Source organism: Strix uralensis, chromosome 28 (genome assembly GCF_047716275.1).
Source record: "Strix uralensis isolate ZFMK-TIS-50842 chromosome 28, bStrUra1, whole genome shotgun sequence".
Lineage (NCBI taxonomy): Eukaryota > Metazoa > Chordata > Aves > Strigiformes > Strigidae > Strix > Strix uralensis.
The window spans coordinates 1,147,662-1,162,051 of record NC_133999.1 but is presented as its reverse complement, the minus strand read 5'-3'; the positions used below and the strand labels follow the sequence as shown (position 1 = coordinate 1,162,051).

At 67.3% G+C, this 14,390-nt stretch overlaps 1 protein-coding gene across 14 annotated transcripts; it reads right to left on the bottom strand.

Moving 5' to 3' along the window:
• Window positions 1-3: 3 nt before the first annotated feature.
• On the bottom strand, window positions 4-14,118 carry STAR (steroidogenic acute regulatory protein). 14 transcript variants are annotated; one of them, XM_074852396.1, is made up of 26 exons: window positions 13,942-14,116; window positions 10,069-10,164; window positions 9,866-9,973; window positions 9,134-9,211; window positions 8,831-8,931; window positions 8,656-8,748; window positions 8,503-8,566; window positions 8,286-8,426; window positions 8,015-8,205; window positions 7,902-7,939; window positions 7,658-7,747; window positions 7,357-7,565; window positions 7,140-7,197; window positions 6,920-7,057; window positions 6,711-6,842; window positions 5,342-5,368; window positions 5,174-5,238; window positions 4,555-4,682; window positions 4,400-4,459; window positions 3,112-3,305; window positions 2,455-2,568; window positions 2,043-2,170; window positions 1,804-1,962; window positions 1,086-1,270; window positions 860-953; window positions 4-750 (listed from the first exon to the last, which is right to left on the bottom strand). In XM_074852396.1, the coding sequence occupies exons 1-26, from the start codon at window positions 14,047-14,049 to the stop codon at window positions 604-606; spliced, it is 2,946 nt and encodes a 981-aa protein (XP_074708497.1). In that variant the 5' UTR covers window positions 14,050-14,116; the 3' UTR covers window positions 4-603. The 14 variants fall into 14 exon arrangements, 12 of the variants coding, with proteins under 12 accessions (XP_074708497.1, XP_074708496.1, XP_074708492.1 ...); XM_074852395.1 differs by having other exon boundaries at window positions 3,112-3,301; window positions 5,174-5,368; window positions 13,942-14,115; XM_074852391.1 differs by having other exon boundaries at window positions 5,174-5,368; window positions 7,140-7,277; window positions 13,942-14,114.
• Window positions 14,119-14,390: the final 272 nt, after the last annotated feature.

The following is a 14,390-nucleotide window of genomic DNA, read 5'->3' as shown; positions in this document are numbered from 1 at the left end:
GTGTGTGGGTTTTTTTTTCTTTTTATCTTGTGACAAATGAGATTTAAACTCAAAGTAGCCACACTGTAGAGATCTCTCAAGCTGCCGCTCTCCTTGACAGGTTATACATGAGCATCTCTGCAGAGCTTTGGATCAATAAATAGTTGGACACTTTGTGGGTGTCTGTACAGGAAAAATAAATTAGAGCTGCTTCACTGCGTGGGGGAGAAGGGAATAAAATGTGTGTTCTGAGGGGAGGAGGGGAGTAAAGTTTGAGGTTTGCCCTGTGGAGCGTGGGCCGGTCCTCCTGCCTTCCTCCCTCAGCCCTAGGAGACACCACTACTCAGAGGTCGCTTTAGTCATTGGAACTATTTAGTGAGGGAGGTCGCAGGGGCCTGACGGAGCCAGCACCTGCTCAGTGGAGCAAAGGCAGGAGCGACTGACTTACATCCCTCCAGTTTTTGGTCCTGCATTTGCACAATAAGCAGGTGCTGACTGAGTCAGGTCCCTGCGAGCTCCCCAACTCAACTGGTTTCAATAAATAAAGGTTGGTTTATTGATTGAAACTCTCTATCAATTAGTGGTGTCTACTGTTACAGCCTGTGCTAATTAACCAAGGTCTTGTTAATTAACTTGCGTCTGCCTGGCCCCGTTACACCCCTCGGGGAGGGCAGCAGCCGGTGGCCGGGCCAGGCGCTGCCGGAGGTGGTTGGCGAAGTCGACCTGTGTCTGGGCCAGCACCTGGTTGACGACCGTCTTCGGCAGCCAGCCCTGCGGAGAGCGGACAGAGCCCGGGGCTGCACCTCCCGCCTGGCCTGGCCAACACTGGCCCCGAGCCTGACTGAGCTGCAGGCCTGACTTAGCTGCAGGCCTGACTTACCTTCAGGTCGATGCTGAGGAGCCAGGTGAGCCTGGTGTGCGAGGGGCTGCCAGGCAGCGGGCGCAGCAGCATGCAGGTGGGGCCGTTCTCGGCTCTGCAAGAGGATGGGAGCCCCCCCTCAGACAGCTGCGTCTCGCTCACGCCCCCAGCCCCTGCTGAAGGCCGGCATGTGAATCCCGCCCCCCCCCTGCACCCCACTAAGTGCCTGCCAAAGGCGCCTGCTCACCTGACGACCCCCTCCTGCTCCGGCATCGCCCCGTGCGTTGTGGCCACGCCGGCCAGGACGCAGGTGGAGCCGCGTCTCTTGGAGCACCGGACGCTCACAAAGTCCCGTGGCCCCACGACGTTGCCGGGGGTAGCGGCCGCCTTCTCGTGGGTGATCACTGTGTCCTTCCCAATCTTCTGGAGAATCTGCAGAGTTCAGAATTAAAACGTTAATTTGAAGCATCTGCTGCAAAGATGGCTGACAGCTCGCGTGTTGAAATACAAAACCTCAGTGTTTATTGTGAGAAAAATTGCAAATATCTGATCTGCTTCATCCCAGAATGCAGAACGTTACTTTTCAACATCTGCAAAGGGAAGGTGTTTCTCTTAACGCTTCTCTTATTCCAGAGAAGCTGTGAAATAGTAAAATGCCCTTCCCTGCTCCTTGGGGTACGTTGTTTCTCCTCCAGTAACAGGACGGGGGACAGCGGCGCTGGGCTGCTCCTCGCCGTAAAGCGGGAGCACGACTCCTGCCGAGCAAAGAGCAGCGCAGCAGCTGCAGCTCGAGCTCCGGAGGAAGCAGACAAGAGAAAGTCTGGCTTCTCCCTTCCTTAAAAACATGGAGAAATCCCTGTGCTCCCGCTGGGATGGGCAGAGTGATTCCTCGGCCCTCCCGAGGCTGCTCGGGGCAGCCCGTGGGTGTGAGCCCCGGCCGCTGGGGTCTGCCAGGCGCTGCCTACCTTGACTTGCTGGACGCTGGGATTCCAGTCCCCCATCTGCTCCATGTTGTCCACCAGCTCGCCGTACAGCGCGGCCAGCGGCTGCTCCACCACCACCTCCAGCCGGAACACCTTGCCCACGTCCGGGAGCACCTTGCTCAGCACTCTGTCCCCGTTACCCTGGCGAGGGGAGCGCAGAGTGAACACCACGAATATGTGCAGGAGGAGCGCGTCAGGCTGCTGCAAAGCGGAGCCCCTACCAGCACCGTCTCTGTCTTCCAGCCCTCCTGGTCCCCCAGGATGTTGAGAGATTTCTGGAGGGCCTCCTCTCCTTGCCTGATGTAAGACATCTCCACCTCGCTGAAGGGCTTCTCCTCCAGCCTCGAGCCTGCGCGGGATCAGACAGAAGCAGGAGCGAGTGTAAGAACACTGCGCAGCTAACGCACCCTCACGCCAGATAAGCTTTATCTACATCAAATAAATACACTTCTCCGTGCCCAGGGGCTGGAGAAGGAAACGCAATTCCCGCTGCTTGCCTGCCTTTGCCCTTTGTTTGGCAAAAGCCCAGGCTACCCGCGAGCAGGTTTTCCTCCAAGCCCTCTCCCGAGCCCTGAGCCGTGATGGTCGCCCCCCCCTCAGGAAGGGGCAGAGCCCCGGCCGCTGGTCACTTACTGAGCAAGGAGCTTCTTCTGCGAACCTGGTTGACCCAGGTGCTGGGCCCCGCGCCGCGGCAGGCGAGCTTGCTCAGCTCCTGGCTGATGGCAACAGCAGCTTGTCTTCTCAGACCTGAGAGCAGAGAGCGCATCACCCGCCAGCACCGCACCGCAGAGGGCTTGCTATTTTATTTTATTTTTTTCCAATTTGAACATAACGACACTGAAAAAGTCTCTGCTCGCCGCCTTTGCTGGAGTCCCCACAGGCACAGAGAGCAGTTGACTGCCCCTGCGCTGCTCTGGGACAGAACAGTCCTACACAAACCCGGGCTTTGCTCCAGGTCTAAGCCACGCAGCATGCGGGGAGCAGACGAGTCGTAAAAATACTGAGGAGCAATCATGGGGATGCTCGGAAAAGGCCGTAGGAAATGGAGCACAAGAATACAAAACCCTCGCAGCCAGCGGGACCGTTACCTGCAGCTACCCCCCCACGTTCAGCTGCGGCACACGCTGCCCCCCTCAGACCCCGGCAACAGTCCTGGCAGCAAGAAGGGCGACAGAGACAAAACACAAACCCAGAAAGCGACGTGGGACAGGGTGGGGAGAGCATCCCCGGAGCCTCCAGCCCCCTCCCACCACAGGCAGCCCATGCAGGGGGGCTCCCCCGGCCCCTCACCGGTCATGTTGCGCAGGTTCTGGTAGGAAATGGCAGCACAGAGCTTGAAGGTGGCGGGCAGCATCTCCCTGGGCCGGAGTGAGCCGCGGGCTGCGGGCGGGTGTCTGCGGCGGGCGGGTGTCTGCGGCGGGCGGGTGTCTCTGCCCCGGCCCTCCGGGCGCTCGGCCTTAAGTACGCCAGCTGAAGGATGCTGGCTTGTCAGCAGGGAGATAAGAGCCATCACTTACGGCAGGGCCCCGGGGGCCAAGGCCAGACCCGGCTCCTCACGCATCTGCCGGGGCCACGGGTCGTGTCCGGCGAGTGGCCGCGCACACGTGGGCTGACACGTGCTCCTGCTCGGCGCGATGGAGCCCGGCCAGCCCCGGGGGCCCAGGCGGAGGCACGGCCGCCCTGCCCGGCTCGCACGGTGCTTTGCGGGTGATCCCCGGCCCAGGGACAATCCGCGGGGGCCCACAGCGCGGCTGTGCCCGCACGGATCATCACCGGGATCACGGGATAACGATCAGTTCTGACAGCTAACGGCAGATAACGGCGGATAATAACAACGGATAATAACAACAGGTAACGAGGGACAACACCCTCTCACAGCACAACCATCCCAGAATAACCGGAGCCAGGCTCAGCCCAGCCTCAGCTAAGGCTGGACACAAGAACCAGGGGACCAGACCCCACCGTGGAGCCCTCGCCATGGCGGCATGCAGAAGCCCCAGTGCACGAGCCCAAACCCCGCGAGGGTGGGGGGGGACGGGGGGACACCCGGGCTGGCCGTGCATGGCCGGGCAGCACCGGGGATGCTTCGTGCACATGGCACGGACACGAGCGTTTCGGAGGGCACACAGCCCTCCCTCTCGCCCCGCAGAGCCCCGCGCGAACGCAGCCTGTCTTTTGGCCTCCGTAAAGCTGAGTATTAAGATTATTAAGCCGCGAAACCTGAGGCTGGAGCAAGGGGCAGCCCCCGTACCTCCCCCAGAGGCTGGTTTATCTGCCGCGGGGCTGGGAGCGGTGGGCGACGGCAGAGGAGCGATAACGCTCAAGGATGAAATGACATTTCTGGGATGAGTTACGGCCCCAGAGACCAGCGCTCCCAAGAACCCGTGAATCACCAGCTGCTTCCTTTGACGTCAGCCCCTGCACCCTCCTGCGGGGAACCTGACCTTCCTCCCCGCTGTTGCAACAACTTGGCCAAGGGGGAGGTCAACCGCTCGTTGCGCCGGCGGCCCAGCCCCAGGGAGCCCCTCGCGTCCCCCAGCCTGCCCGCCGAGCCCCCCAGGGATGATTCGGGTCCTACCTGCCACCCGGGAACAGTCCCACTGCACCCCAGGACAGCTCCTCTTCCTCGCCGGGGCTGCTGTTCTCCACCACGTGCGAGAGAAGACACCTTGGCGATGCTGGTGGGGCCAGGAGGAAGCCAGAAGCTGCACCATCCCCTTCCCAAACGTTTACTGGGAAATCCCCACCGCAGCCGCGCTCCCGCTCGCCGACTGGTGCTGCGGCCCCGTGCAGGCGTGATTCCGGGGTCCCTCCCGCAGCTCTCGCCCTGGCTGGGCTTCCTCCACCCGCTCCCCTCGTGCCTGCACACAGCGGGAGGGAAAATCAGGAGGGGTTGAAATCCCTGAACTGCTGCCGGGACCTCCCAGCCCGGAGCTTGGGCCAAACGGGGTCTGCGGTGCCTGGGGAAGGTGGGAGAGACCCTCCGGCACGGTGTGTCGCCCCCAGCCCCCCCGCAGCCCCCCTGCCCTGCTGGTGAGGCAGCTGGAGCCCCCCAGCCGGGCCCGTCGTTATCCCAGAGGGAGCAGGCGCTGCGGGGCACAAGGCCTCGGCACAAGGACACGCCGCTGTTTGTGAGAACCAAAACAGCCCGGGCAGAGCTGCCCCTCCAGCTCCGGGCTGGGGGGGGCTGGAGGGGCATGAACCCCTCTGTGCCCCCCCAGGAGGGGACACAGCGACAGCCAGTGCCCCAAGCGGCACGCAGAGAGTCACAGCACGCCGGGCAGCGGTGAGGAAAGGCACCCAGAGCCCTCGGGGGGGGTCTGGTTAATGGGGACGCCCCCAGGACACTCACCAGCTCCTGACGTGACCTCGGCATCTCCTCCGGACGTCGCTCGGGGTCCCGCTGTCGCCGTGCTGCTGCGAGGGGAGGGGACAGCAGCTCTCCCGCGGCACCGGGGACGGCACCAGCGCCGAGCGGTGCCACAGGCATCGGGGACAGGATTCGGGTCCCAGCACCTACCTGGGGCACCGAGAAGGTGCCTCTGCGCTGGGGCAGGAGGGGGCACGGCTGAGCCCACGCGTGCTCCAGCACCGCTCACCTGCCCGGGGCAGGATGAGGCCCCAGCCACAGCCTGGACCTGCCTGGACCCACCCGGACCATGGGCTGGGGGTCATGGGGGCAAGGGGAGCGCGTGGCCGCATCCTGCACACCAGCCAGGGGATGCCCGGGAAGGTGGCACAGCCCCGCTCTGACATGGGCACCCAGGACCCCCCCACCCGCGTCCCGCGGGGCCCCTGACCCCAGGAAACGCCCCCCACGTCCCCACGCGAAGTCACCACGCGGCTCCGTTTGCAGCTTTGAGCTTAAAAATGTACATCCAGGCGCTCAACGTACAAATATTTACAACTGTTTACAAATGTACAAAACCGGGTCGAATGTAAACCAAAGGAGGCAGAGATCCCCCGGGGTTCAAAGGCGCAGGGCCCACAGCACCCACAGCACCCACCGCAGGGCCCCCCCAGCCCACGTGCACTGTCCCTTGCACACACACGTGCACGGCCCCTCATACTGGGCCCTTGTGCCCCCCCCCAGCCCCGAGGCTGCCCTGAGCTGTCCTGGGAGAACGGAGGGGAGCCCCCCACCCCCCCCAGCCCAGCCCCCTTCGAGAAAATTCCCTTCTCTGAGCCCATTTCACGCTGTGGTGGCCAAGGAGGGCGGGGGGGGGGACGAGGATCTGTTGGGGTGATCCCATCCCTCCTGCTGCAGCATGGCTGGGAGAGCTGGGGGTCTCCCGTCCCCCCCCCCCCATTCCAAGGCTGCCTATGTTTCTATTCGGAGAGTGCAGATAAACCCCCAGCCCCTCGGTGCCCGCAGAGGTTGTGCACCCAGCTGGCGATAACGGGCTCAAACACAGCAAAAATAGGTCCCTGCCCTGGCCCCTTCCCGCTGGGGGGGGCAGCTGGGGGTGGCCCCACGGTGGGAGCCCCCAGGAACAGGCTGGGGGGCCGGGGAGCTGCCAGGGTTGGGGTTGGGCAGACTCCGCCCCTCTGTCACCCCCTGCCCACGCCAGCCCGTGCAGGCAGCTGGCACCCGCAGACCCCGGCCCCCGCGTTGGTCCGAGATAACCCTGAGGGGGCCCAGGGGGGGCTGGGGGCTCCCCCGGGACGGTGAGAGGGGTCAGGACGGTGCCGGGGTTCGGCAGGTGGAGTTGGCCGCAGGAGGGTGTGAGTTCACAGCGGCCGGGTGGGGGGGGTGGATGGTGGTGCCGATGGTGTAGTCGGCTGGCTGCGAGGGACAGACAGACAGACGGCAGGCAGTGAGCTGGGGGGGTCTCGGGGAGACCCCAGGACAATCCCCCCATCAAATAATCCCCCCCCAAGTCTCTTACGTGGCGCCGGAAGAGCCGCTGCAGAAGGCTGCGCTTGGGGGGCTCGGGCAGCTGCCTCCAGTCCAGGTCGGGGGAGCGGGTCCCGCTGGGGCCGAACACGTTGAGGTCCTTGAAGCACTCGGTCTCGATCATCTGGGGGGGAGTCGGGTCACCAGGGGGGGCAGAGTGAGACCCCCCAGTGCCCCCTCAGTGTCCCAGGCCCCCGGTACCTCGTTCTGCCAGGGGATGGAGACGCTGCCGGTGGCGAACTTGGCGTAGAAATCGTTGTCGGTTTGGTCCAAGTTGACGCCCTTCACTGTCGAGAACTGCTCGATGTCCAGCACGTCCTTGCAATAAACCGCCCGGGGCTGTGGGAGCCAAAGGGCCGTCAGCGAGGGGGGAGCGGGGCTGCCCCCCCCCGGCGGGTGCCCCCCCTGCCCTTCCCCTTACGTCCGGCACGAAGGAGGGTGTCATGATGCCGGCTTCCAGGCGCTTGAAGTTGATGGTCCTGAAGAAGGGGTGGCACTTCACCGCGGCCGCCCCGTCGGCCCCACAGCCCAGGCGCTGCTTGGGGTCCTTGGCCAGGAGCTGGGGAGGGGGACGGGCCGTCACGGCGGGGGGATGGCGCCAGCACCAGCCCCCGCGGGCCCCGTGTCCCCAGGCTCACCATGGTGCAGATGGCCCGAGCGTCCTCGCTGAACTTGTCCGAGTAGAGCTCCGGCTCCTCCCGCACCCGCTTCTCCACCTCCTCCCGCTTCACCCGCTCCTTGCGGGCGCGGAAGGGCGACTGCCCCTCGATCATCTCGTACACCAGGCAGCCCAGGCCCCACCAGTCGGGGCTGAAGGCGTAGCGCTCGTTGCTGATCACCTCCGGGGCTGCGGGGCACCGGCCCCAGACCCGTCAGCGGCCCGGCACACCGCGGCATGGGGAAACCCCCCCCCCAGGGCCAGCACAGCCCCACGCTCACCCATGTAGCCAACGGTGCCCACGCGGCCGCGGATGGTCTCGCCCTCGGGGATCTTGATCGCCAGCCCCAGGTCGGAGATCCTGATGTGGCCTGGGGCAGGGAGGGGGTTGAGGGCAGCGTCCCAGGGAGGAACCACCCCCCATCCTCCCTCAAAGATAGCCAGAGGCCCCCCCAGAGGCACACAGAGACCCATCCCCAAAGCCAAGAGCGCGGGCAGAGCCAGGCCCAGCGGCCCCCTCCTCACCATCATCATCCAGCAGGATGTTCTCGGGTTTCAGGTCCCTGCGGGGACAGACGGGCGGCTCAGCAGGCAGCGGTGGGGCCCAGCCGCCGCCGCCGGCCCTGCGCCGCGCTCACCGGTACACGATGCCCTCCTGGTGCAGGTGCTGGAGGCCGCAGCAGATCTCGGCCGCGTAGAAAACCACGCGCTCGTCCTCGAAGCCGGGGTTGCCCATGTTGTAGATGTGGAACTTGAGGTCGCCGCCGTTCATGATGGTCAGCACCAGGCAGAGCGCGTCCTTCGTCTCGTAGGCGTACGCCAGGCTCACCTGCGTGGCCCCCCTGGCCGTCAGCGCCGGCTGTGGCCCCCCCCAGCTCCCCGCCCCGCCCCGGGGAGCGCAACACGCACCACGAACCGGCTGTTGACCTTCTCCAGGATCTGCTTCTCGTTCAGGGCCATCGCCTCCCCCTTCCGCTTCTTGATCCGCTTCTTCTCCAGTTTCTTGCAGGCGTACATCTTCCCCGTGGCCCGCACCTGGCAGGCGCACACCTGGGGGGGGGACACACGCAGACAGTGGGGGATGAGCCCCCACCATCGCCCCCCTCTCCTCCCCCCGTGGCCGTACCTCTCCAAAACCGCCCTTGCCCAGGATCCGGTATTGCCGAAACGTGTCTTTGGTGACCGACTGCCTGAAAGACACAACCCCGGGCACGTCAGCCCCGCCACCCCCTGGACACCCCCTTGGACCCCTCAGACCCCCCCCAGCACCCCCACTCACCTCTCCAGGTACTTCCACTGCAGGAACCGGTCGAAGTACATGCTGTCCCGGTAGTCGACGAAGGGGTCCCCGCTCAGGTACTCGTGCAAGGGGCTGCGGGGGGGTAAGGGGAGGGTCAGCGTCGCCCGCAGCCCCCCCTGCCAGCTGCTCCCCCCTCCCCGGGCAGGGCACTCACTGCAGGCAGCTGCTGAAGAGATCCTTGCAGGGGCTCTTCTGCAGGTCCTGCAGGCACCGGCGGGCGTGGGGCTGGCCGACCTCGGGCAGGAAATCTGGGGACTGCCGAGGGGGGAGCAGATGGATGCACCCCCCCATGTCCCACCCCGGGTCCTGGTTGGGTGATGGGAGCCGTCGGGATGCCCAGAGAACAGGGATGCAGCCCCCCCAGACCCCCCCACCGCTGGCCCTGCCCCCATCCCACCCTTGCCCCACCCTGCTCGGCTGCCCGGCGGGGGGGGGGAAAAGCCCCCCCAGGACTCACCTCCTGCTCCAGGAACCGGCGGATGATCTCCTCCCCCATCTCCTTCCGCTTCTCATCCGGGGAGAGCTCGTAGTCCGCCTGGGATACCCGGGGAGAGGAGGGTGCTGCAGGCTCTGCCCTGTGCCCCCCGCCTCCCCAAACAAGCCACGCTTGCCCCAGCCATGGGGCGAAGAGCTGCCTGCACCCAGGGGGTCTCCCACATTGCTCCCCGCAGCAAGTTACCCAAAAGGGGGGAAAATAAATGTCCTGCGAGAGCCCTGAGAGCCGGCACAAGCCGGGGCCGGTTTACAGGCACGTTTCCCATTAGCAGCCCCCACGGCTGTCGGGTCTCTGCACACCCAAGAGGCTCCAGCTGCTCCCCCCGAGGCCCCCCCCAAACGCCGACCCCGCCGTGCAGGGCACACACCCGCTGCCGACCCCAACCGCGCAGAAACGGGGAACACGGATCATTTTATGAGGCTCGTGTTTCCCGTTCGCCAGCAGCCGGAATCTCCCAGCGCCAGGGCGAACCTCGCGGCGGGTGGATTCTCCAGGAGCTTTTTGAGCTCGCTGGGACAGAGAGGTTGTGGCGGAGGACGGGAGAGGAGCCGGCAGCGCACGGGGACGGGGCCCTGGGGCACACGCTGCCAACCCGCCACGGCCCTCGGCAAAACCCCATCCCGGGAAAACGCCTCCCGGGCGTCGCGGTCCCCGCTCAGAGCCGGCATGGTGGCACCCCGCGGGGTCCCTCACCACGGCGTCCAGGAAGCGGATGCAGCGCAGGAGCTCCGGCCGCGTCTCGCAGAACTGCCGGAAGAGCAGCCGGCCGATGGGCTGCTTCTGGCACAGGCTGCCGTAGTCCTGCTCTGCAAGGGAAGGGGGGACGTGCCACGCGCCGTGCCCCCAGCGCGGCCGCGACCCGGCTCTGCCGCTTCCCGGTGCCCTCCCCGGCTCACCCAGGCCCTTCCGCAGCTCATCGCACTGGCTGATGTGCGGGAACCGGAGGATCTCCCGCCACTTCTTGCTCCTGCCCTTCCGCTTGCCACCACCACCTGCAGCCAGGGGAGAGGGAGAAGAGGTGACGCTGGCAGGACGGGCGTCGCAGCCCCAGCCCAGCCGGCGACAGGGGGAACAGGACGGGTTTCCCCCCATCCCACCACTGCTGGTCTCCAAACCCACCGCTCGGACACGTCCCCACATGCCGCCAGCGCTGGGGCTTTGGGCAACTCTAAAGCCGCGTGGGAAAACGCATCGTCAGCCCCGGAGAGGGCTCCGACCCCCTCGCCCCGAGCAGCCGAGGGGATCCCCACCAGGTCACAGCTCCCAGCCCCGCTCCAGGGCAGGACTGGGATCAACGGGATCCCCTCGGCATCGCCTGGCGCTGGGGGCGGCTGAGCCCGGCGTGTGCAGGCTTCCTCCCCAGACAATGCCGCGGCCCCACGCCGCTCCCTCCCGTAAACATCTGGTTTCCTTATTTCCCCGCTGAGCCGCTCGTCCCGCATGCGGGGCTGCAGCAGCCCAGCCCCGGCCTCCTTGGGGACGGGGACTCTCCAGGGACGAGGAGGGGGCAGAGGAGCAGCCCCCGCAGCAGCAGCCGCTCCAGGCCAGGGGATGCTTGGCCCGTGAAGTCACCCCTACAGGGACCTGACATCAGCGCGGCTCCGAGCTGGTGACGCCGAGGCGAGGCCGGGGGACGCCGCAGTGCTGGGCTCTGGTGTTTCGGCCGGGCAGAGCTTCCTGCCGTCATCGGCTCGCTTCCTCCAGCAGGAATAGCCCTGGTGGCACGCGGCCCTGAGCCCTCAGCGCCCGAGGAAGAGGAGCAGCCGCTCCCCTCGGCCCGCAGTGCCCAGGCCGGAGCCCCCCGGGCGGCTGGCAGAGGGGGGATGCCCAGGCAAGGACCCTCCGCCCGCCCCAGGAGCCACCCGAGATGGTGGGGGGATGCTCGGAGGCTGCGGCTCTGTGGCCAGGCTCAGCGGCACGTTGGCCACTCAACTCCCTCCCCGCCTCGCCCGGGGACTCTGTGGGTGTCAGCCCCCAGCACCCCGCACCACCCGGCGCTTTACGGTGCTCTGTCTGAATTTCAACTTGTTTGCTGCGACAATAAAAATAAATTAACGCTCACCACCCGCGCCCCAACGTGTCTGAGCCCCGGGGACGTGCTCTCAGCCGGAGCCTCACAGGCTGCAGCATCCTCCTTCCCCGGTCCCGTCCCCCCGGCAGCGTCCAGGCACGGCACAGCCGGGGCGAGCGGGAAGAGCACCGTGTCCCCAGGGTCACCGTCCCCGGGTGAAACTGCACCAAAACCGACCCACGGCAGAGCCGCCCCAGCGCCCACCGAGGCCCCAGGGCAAAGGGGGAGCGGGGCTCAGGGTGGGACCCGCTCCTGCCCCCGCGGTGTGCTCGGGCAAGGCAAAACCCGTCCTGTTCCCTCCCCAGCGAAGTAAAGGGGGAAAAACCTCAAAGTAAAGGGGGAAAAAATATATATACACAGTCTTTGGGCCCCCTCGGAAGCGACCCTGCCCTCGCCTCGGAGCTGGATCCTGGCAGCCGGCTGAGCCGCACGAAGGGCCGGCAGCTGTTCCTGCCCCGGCGTGGGGCTGCTGGCAGGGCAGGGGGGGCCGGGCACAGCCCCCCCCCAGCATGGACCCCTTGGTGCTGGGCAGGGAGCACCCACAGGGACACCCCGGAGGCACCCAGCCCCTCTCCCGAGGGCGTGTGGGGAGCAGCCATCGGCCGTGCTGGGGCATCCCACCGCTGCCTGCTGGCTGCCTGCTCCCTGCCTGCACCAGCGAGAGCCACGCGCCTGCCAGGCAGCGGGATGCAGCGGGGAAGATAAAATGAGGAACCGGCGCTTGCCTGGGCCCTGCTCCCCACAAGCAAACGGCGCCGGGAAACCCTGCGAGGACGCGGACGCTGCCAAACTGACCACGGCTCCCAGAAAAAACTGCGGGAAGCAAAATAAAACCGTTTCTCGGCAGAAAGGAGCCCAGGTACCAAACGGTGCAGCACACGCGGGGGGTGCGTGTCCCCCCAGGTCCCCCATCACGTGGTGAGACGGCACCGATGCCCGGTGAGGTGCGGACCCGGCTGCCCCCGCCCTGCGAGCCATAAACCCTCACTCACCGCCTCTTATCTCCTCCGCGCCCGCACGCTCCTGGGATTTTATCCCGGGCACTTCCGCGGGCGGACGAGCCCTTTGGGCTCCCTGAGCTTTAGGAGCCTTCAGGGACACCAACCCTCCCTCGAAAGCCCCAGCGGAGACCCCGGGGGGTCCGGCCACAGCCCTCGTGGGGCCAGGTGGGGGGAGCAGCCCCCCCAGACCACCTTTTGGGGGACAAAGCCCCCGTCCGTGCCGCAGGAAGGGCTGCGAGGGGCCCTGCAGCAGAGCAAGGCCCTTCCGAGGGGTGCAGAGGGCAGCAGCAGCTTGGGGAGCCCCTCAAACCACGGAGACCACAAACTCACGGCCCAGCCCGGTGCTGGCACCCACCCACGCTGCATCCAGCACCCCCAAAAGCGCCGGGAGTGCGGAGCCGCCTGCCCAGGCCAAGCCCCCCCCGCACGTCCCGAGGACGGAGGAACTTGGCCAATTACAGATGGTGGCGATGGCTGCGGCGGGTGCTGGGCCTGGCTGAGCCCCCCCCGCCTCCGGCATGAGGCCGGCCCGTGACCCCCAAGCGTGGGGACCCCCAGCCATGACTTGGGGGGATCTCAGCTTTCTGCTGAGGCGGCTCCGGTCATCCCCACGCTGCCGGGAGAGAAGCGGCCACCCAGCCAGGACCCAGCCCTCGTCCCGCTCCGCTTCCTGGCTTCCGGAGCCTCTCGCCGCCGTCGCACACCGACATGACCCCGTTTGGCGGCCGCGGCGGCAGAGCCCCCCCTCGCTCCCGAGGCCACAAGCCCCGTGCCCAGCTCGGGCTCGGACGAGGCCCCGGCTCCCGCGGGCGGCCGTGGCGCATCCCAGGGCACAGGAGCGGGGTCCAGCCCCGAGTGGGGAGCGTCGGGGCGAACGTCCGGCCTCGGCGCTGAGCTCCCGACCCCAAAGGCACCGGTCCCGGCGCAGGAGCCGTCCCCACGGCGTCACCGGTGCTGCTGGAAGCGACCGCCATGGGGGGAAGGAAAGCTTTAGGGGAGAGGGATTCCCAAGAAGAACCAGGATCACGTCCCGCCACCCCGTCGGTGGCTCTCGGGGCCGTTTGCTTTTCGGTCGCAAAGGTTTAGTGACGAGGGCACCGGTTTTCCAAAGGAAACCAAAAGCAAACAAAGGCGCCCGCGCTGCCCCGGGAGCCCGTGCCAGGCCCCGCGTTGGGAGGGGGCGCAGACACCCGCGGCCTTTGGCCCCCCCAGGCCTCGCCCCGGCTCCTGGCCGGGCTCAAACCGGGGCGGCGGCGGCACCTGGGCTGGGATTTTCCTGGCAGCGCCCGTTTCGCTCAGGCCTGCGCCGTCCTGGCACCGGCGGAGTTTTGCTCGCGTCCTGCTGGCACGGACGGACGGACGGACAGGGCAGGTCGCGGCCGACCCCCGTCCCCCGCCCGGGGTGTCTCAGCACCCGGGGAAACGGCACCGAAACGGCTTTTGGAATTCTCTGCCCCGCGCCCCCGGGACGGCTGGGACAGACGGACGGACGCGTCCCGCGGCACCGGGGCAGCCGTGACCTCCGGGGGCAGGGGGGGGCTCGGCGATGCCCACCCGGGACCGGGGGGTGCGTGGGGTGACCCGGGCCGGGGGTACCCGTTGGGGGGGGGGGGGGGATGCAGGGAGGGTGCGTGGGGAGGGGCGCGGGGATGCAGCGTGTGACCGGGGAGGGGGGGAGGAACCGGGGGACGCGGTACCTTCGCGGGCCTTGAGCAGGACGGTGTTGGCCACGATGTTCTCCAGCTCCATGGCGCGGCGGGGGGGGGGCGGCGGGCGGCGGAGCGGCCCCCCCGCCCGCACACCATGCCCGGCCCGGCGGCGCGGGGCGGTCCGGCCGCTCCCGCCGCAACCGGCCGCCTCCGGGACGGGGCGGAGGGGGGGTGGGGGGGTGGGGGTGCGTCACCGCCGTGACGTCACGGGCCGCCCCCTGGCGTCATGGGCTTATGTAAGGGGCAGAGCCGCGCCCCGCCGCACGGGAGCGCCCGCCCCGCTTCGGGGATCGGGCGGCAGCAGCTCCTTGTACCCCACCCCCCCCCCCCGCGGGGGTGGGGGCACCGACCCCTGGACCCCCGGCAGCAGCAGGATGCACCTCAGCAGCCTTCCTCCTCCTCCTCAGCGCTCCACAGCCCCCCCGTACGCACAGGGA

Coding starts and splice junctions, on each gene's coding strand:
- STAR (XM_074852390.1), bottom strand. CDS start 14,049: ATGGTGTGCGGGCGGGGGGGCCGCTCCGCCGCCCGCCGCCCCCCCCCC. Junction 9,974..10,068: donor TGAGCTGCGGAAGGGCCTGG/GTGAGCCGGGGA, acceptor CTTGCAGAGCAG/GACTACGGCAGCCTGTGCCA. Junction 954..1,085: donor GAGCAGGAGGGGGTCGTCAG/GTGAGCAGGCGC, acceptor ATCCTCTTGCAG/AGCCGAGAACGGCCCCACCT.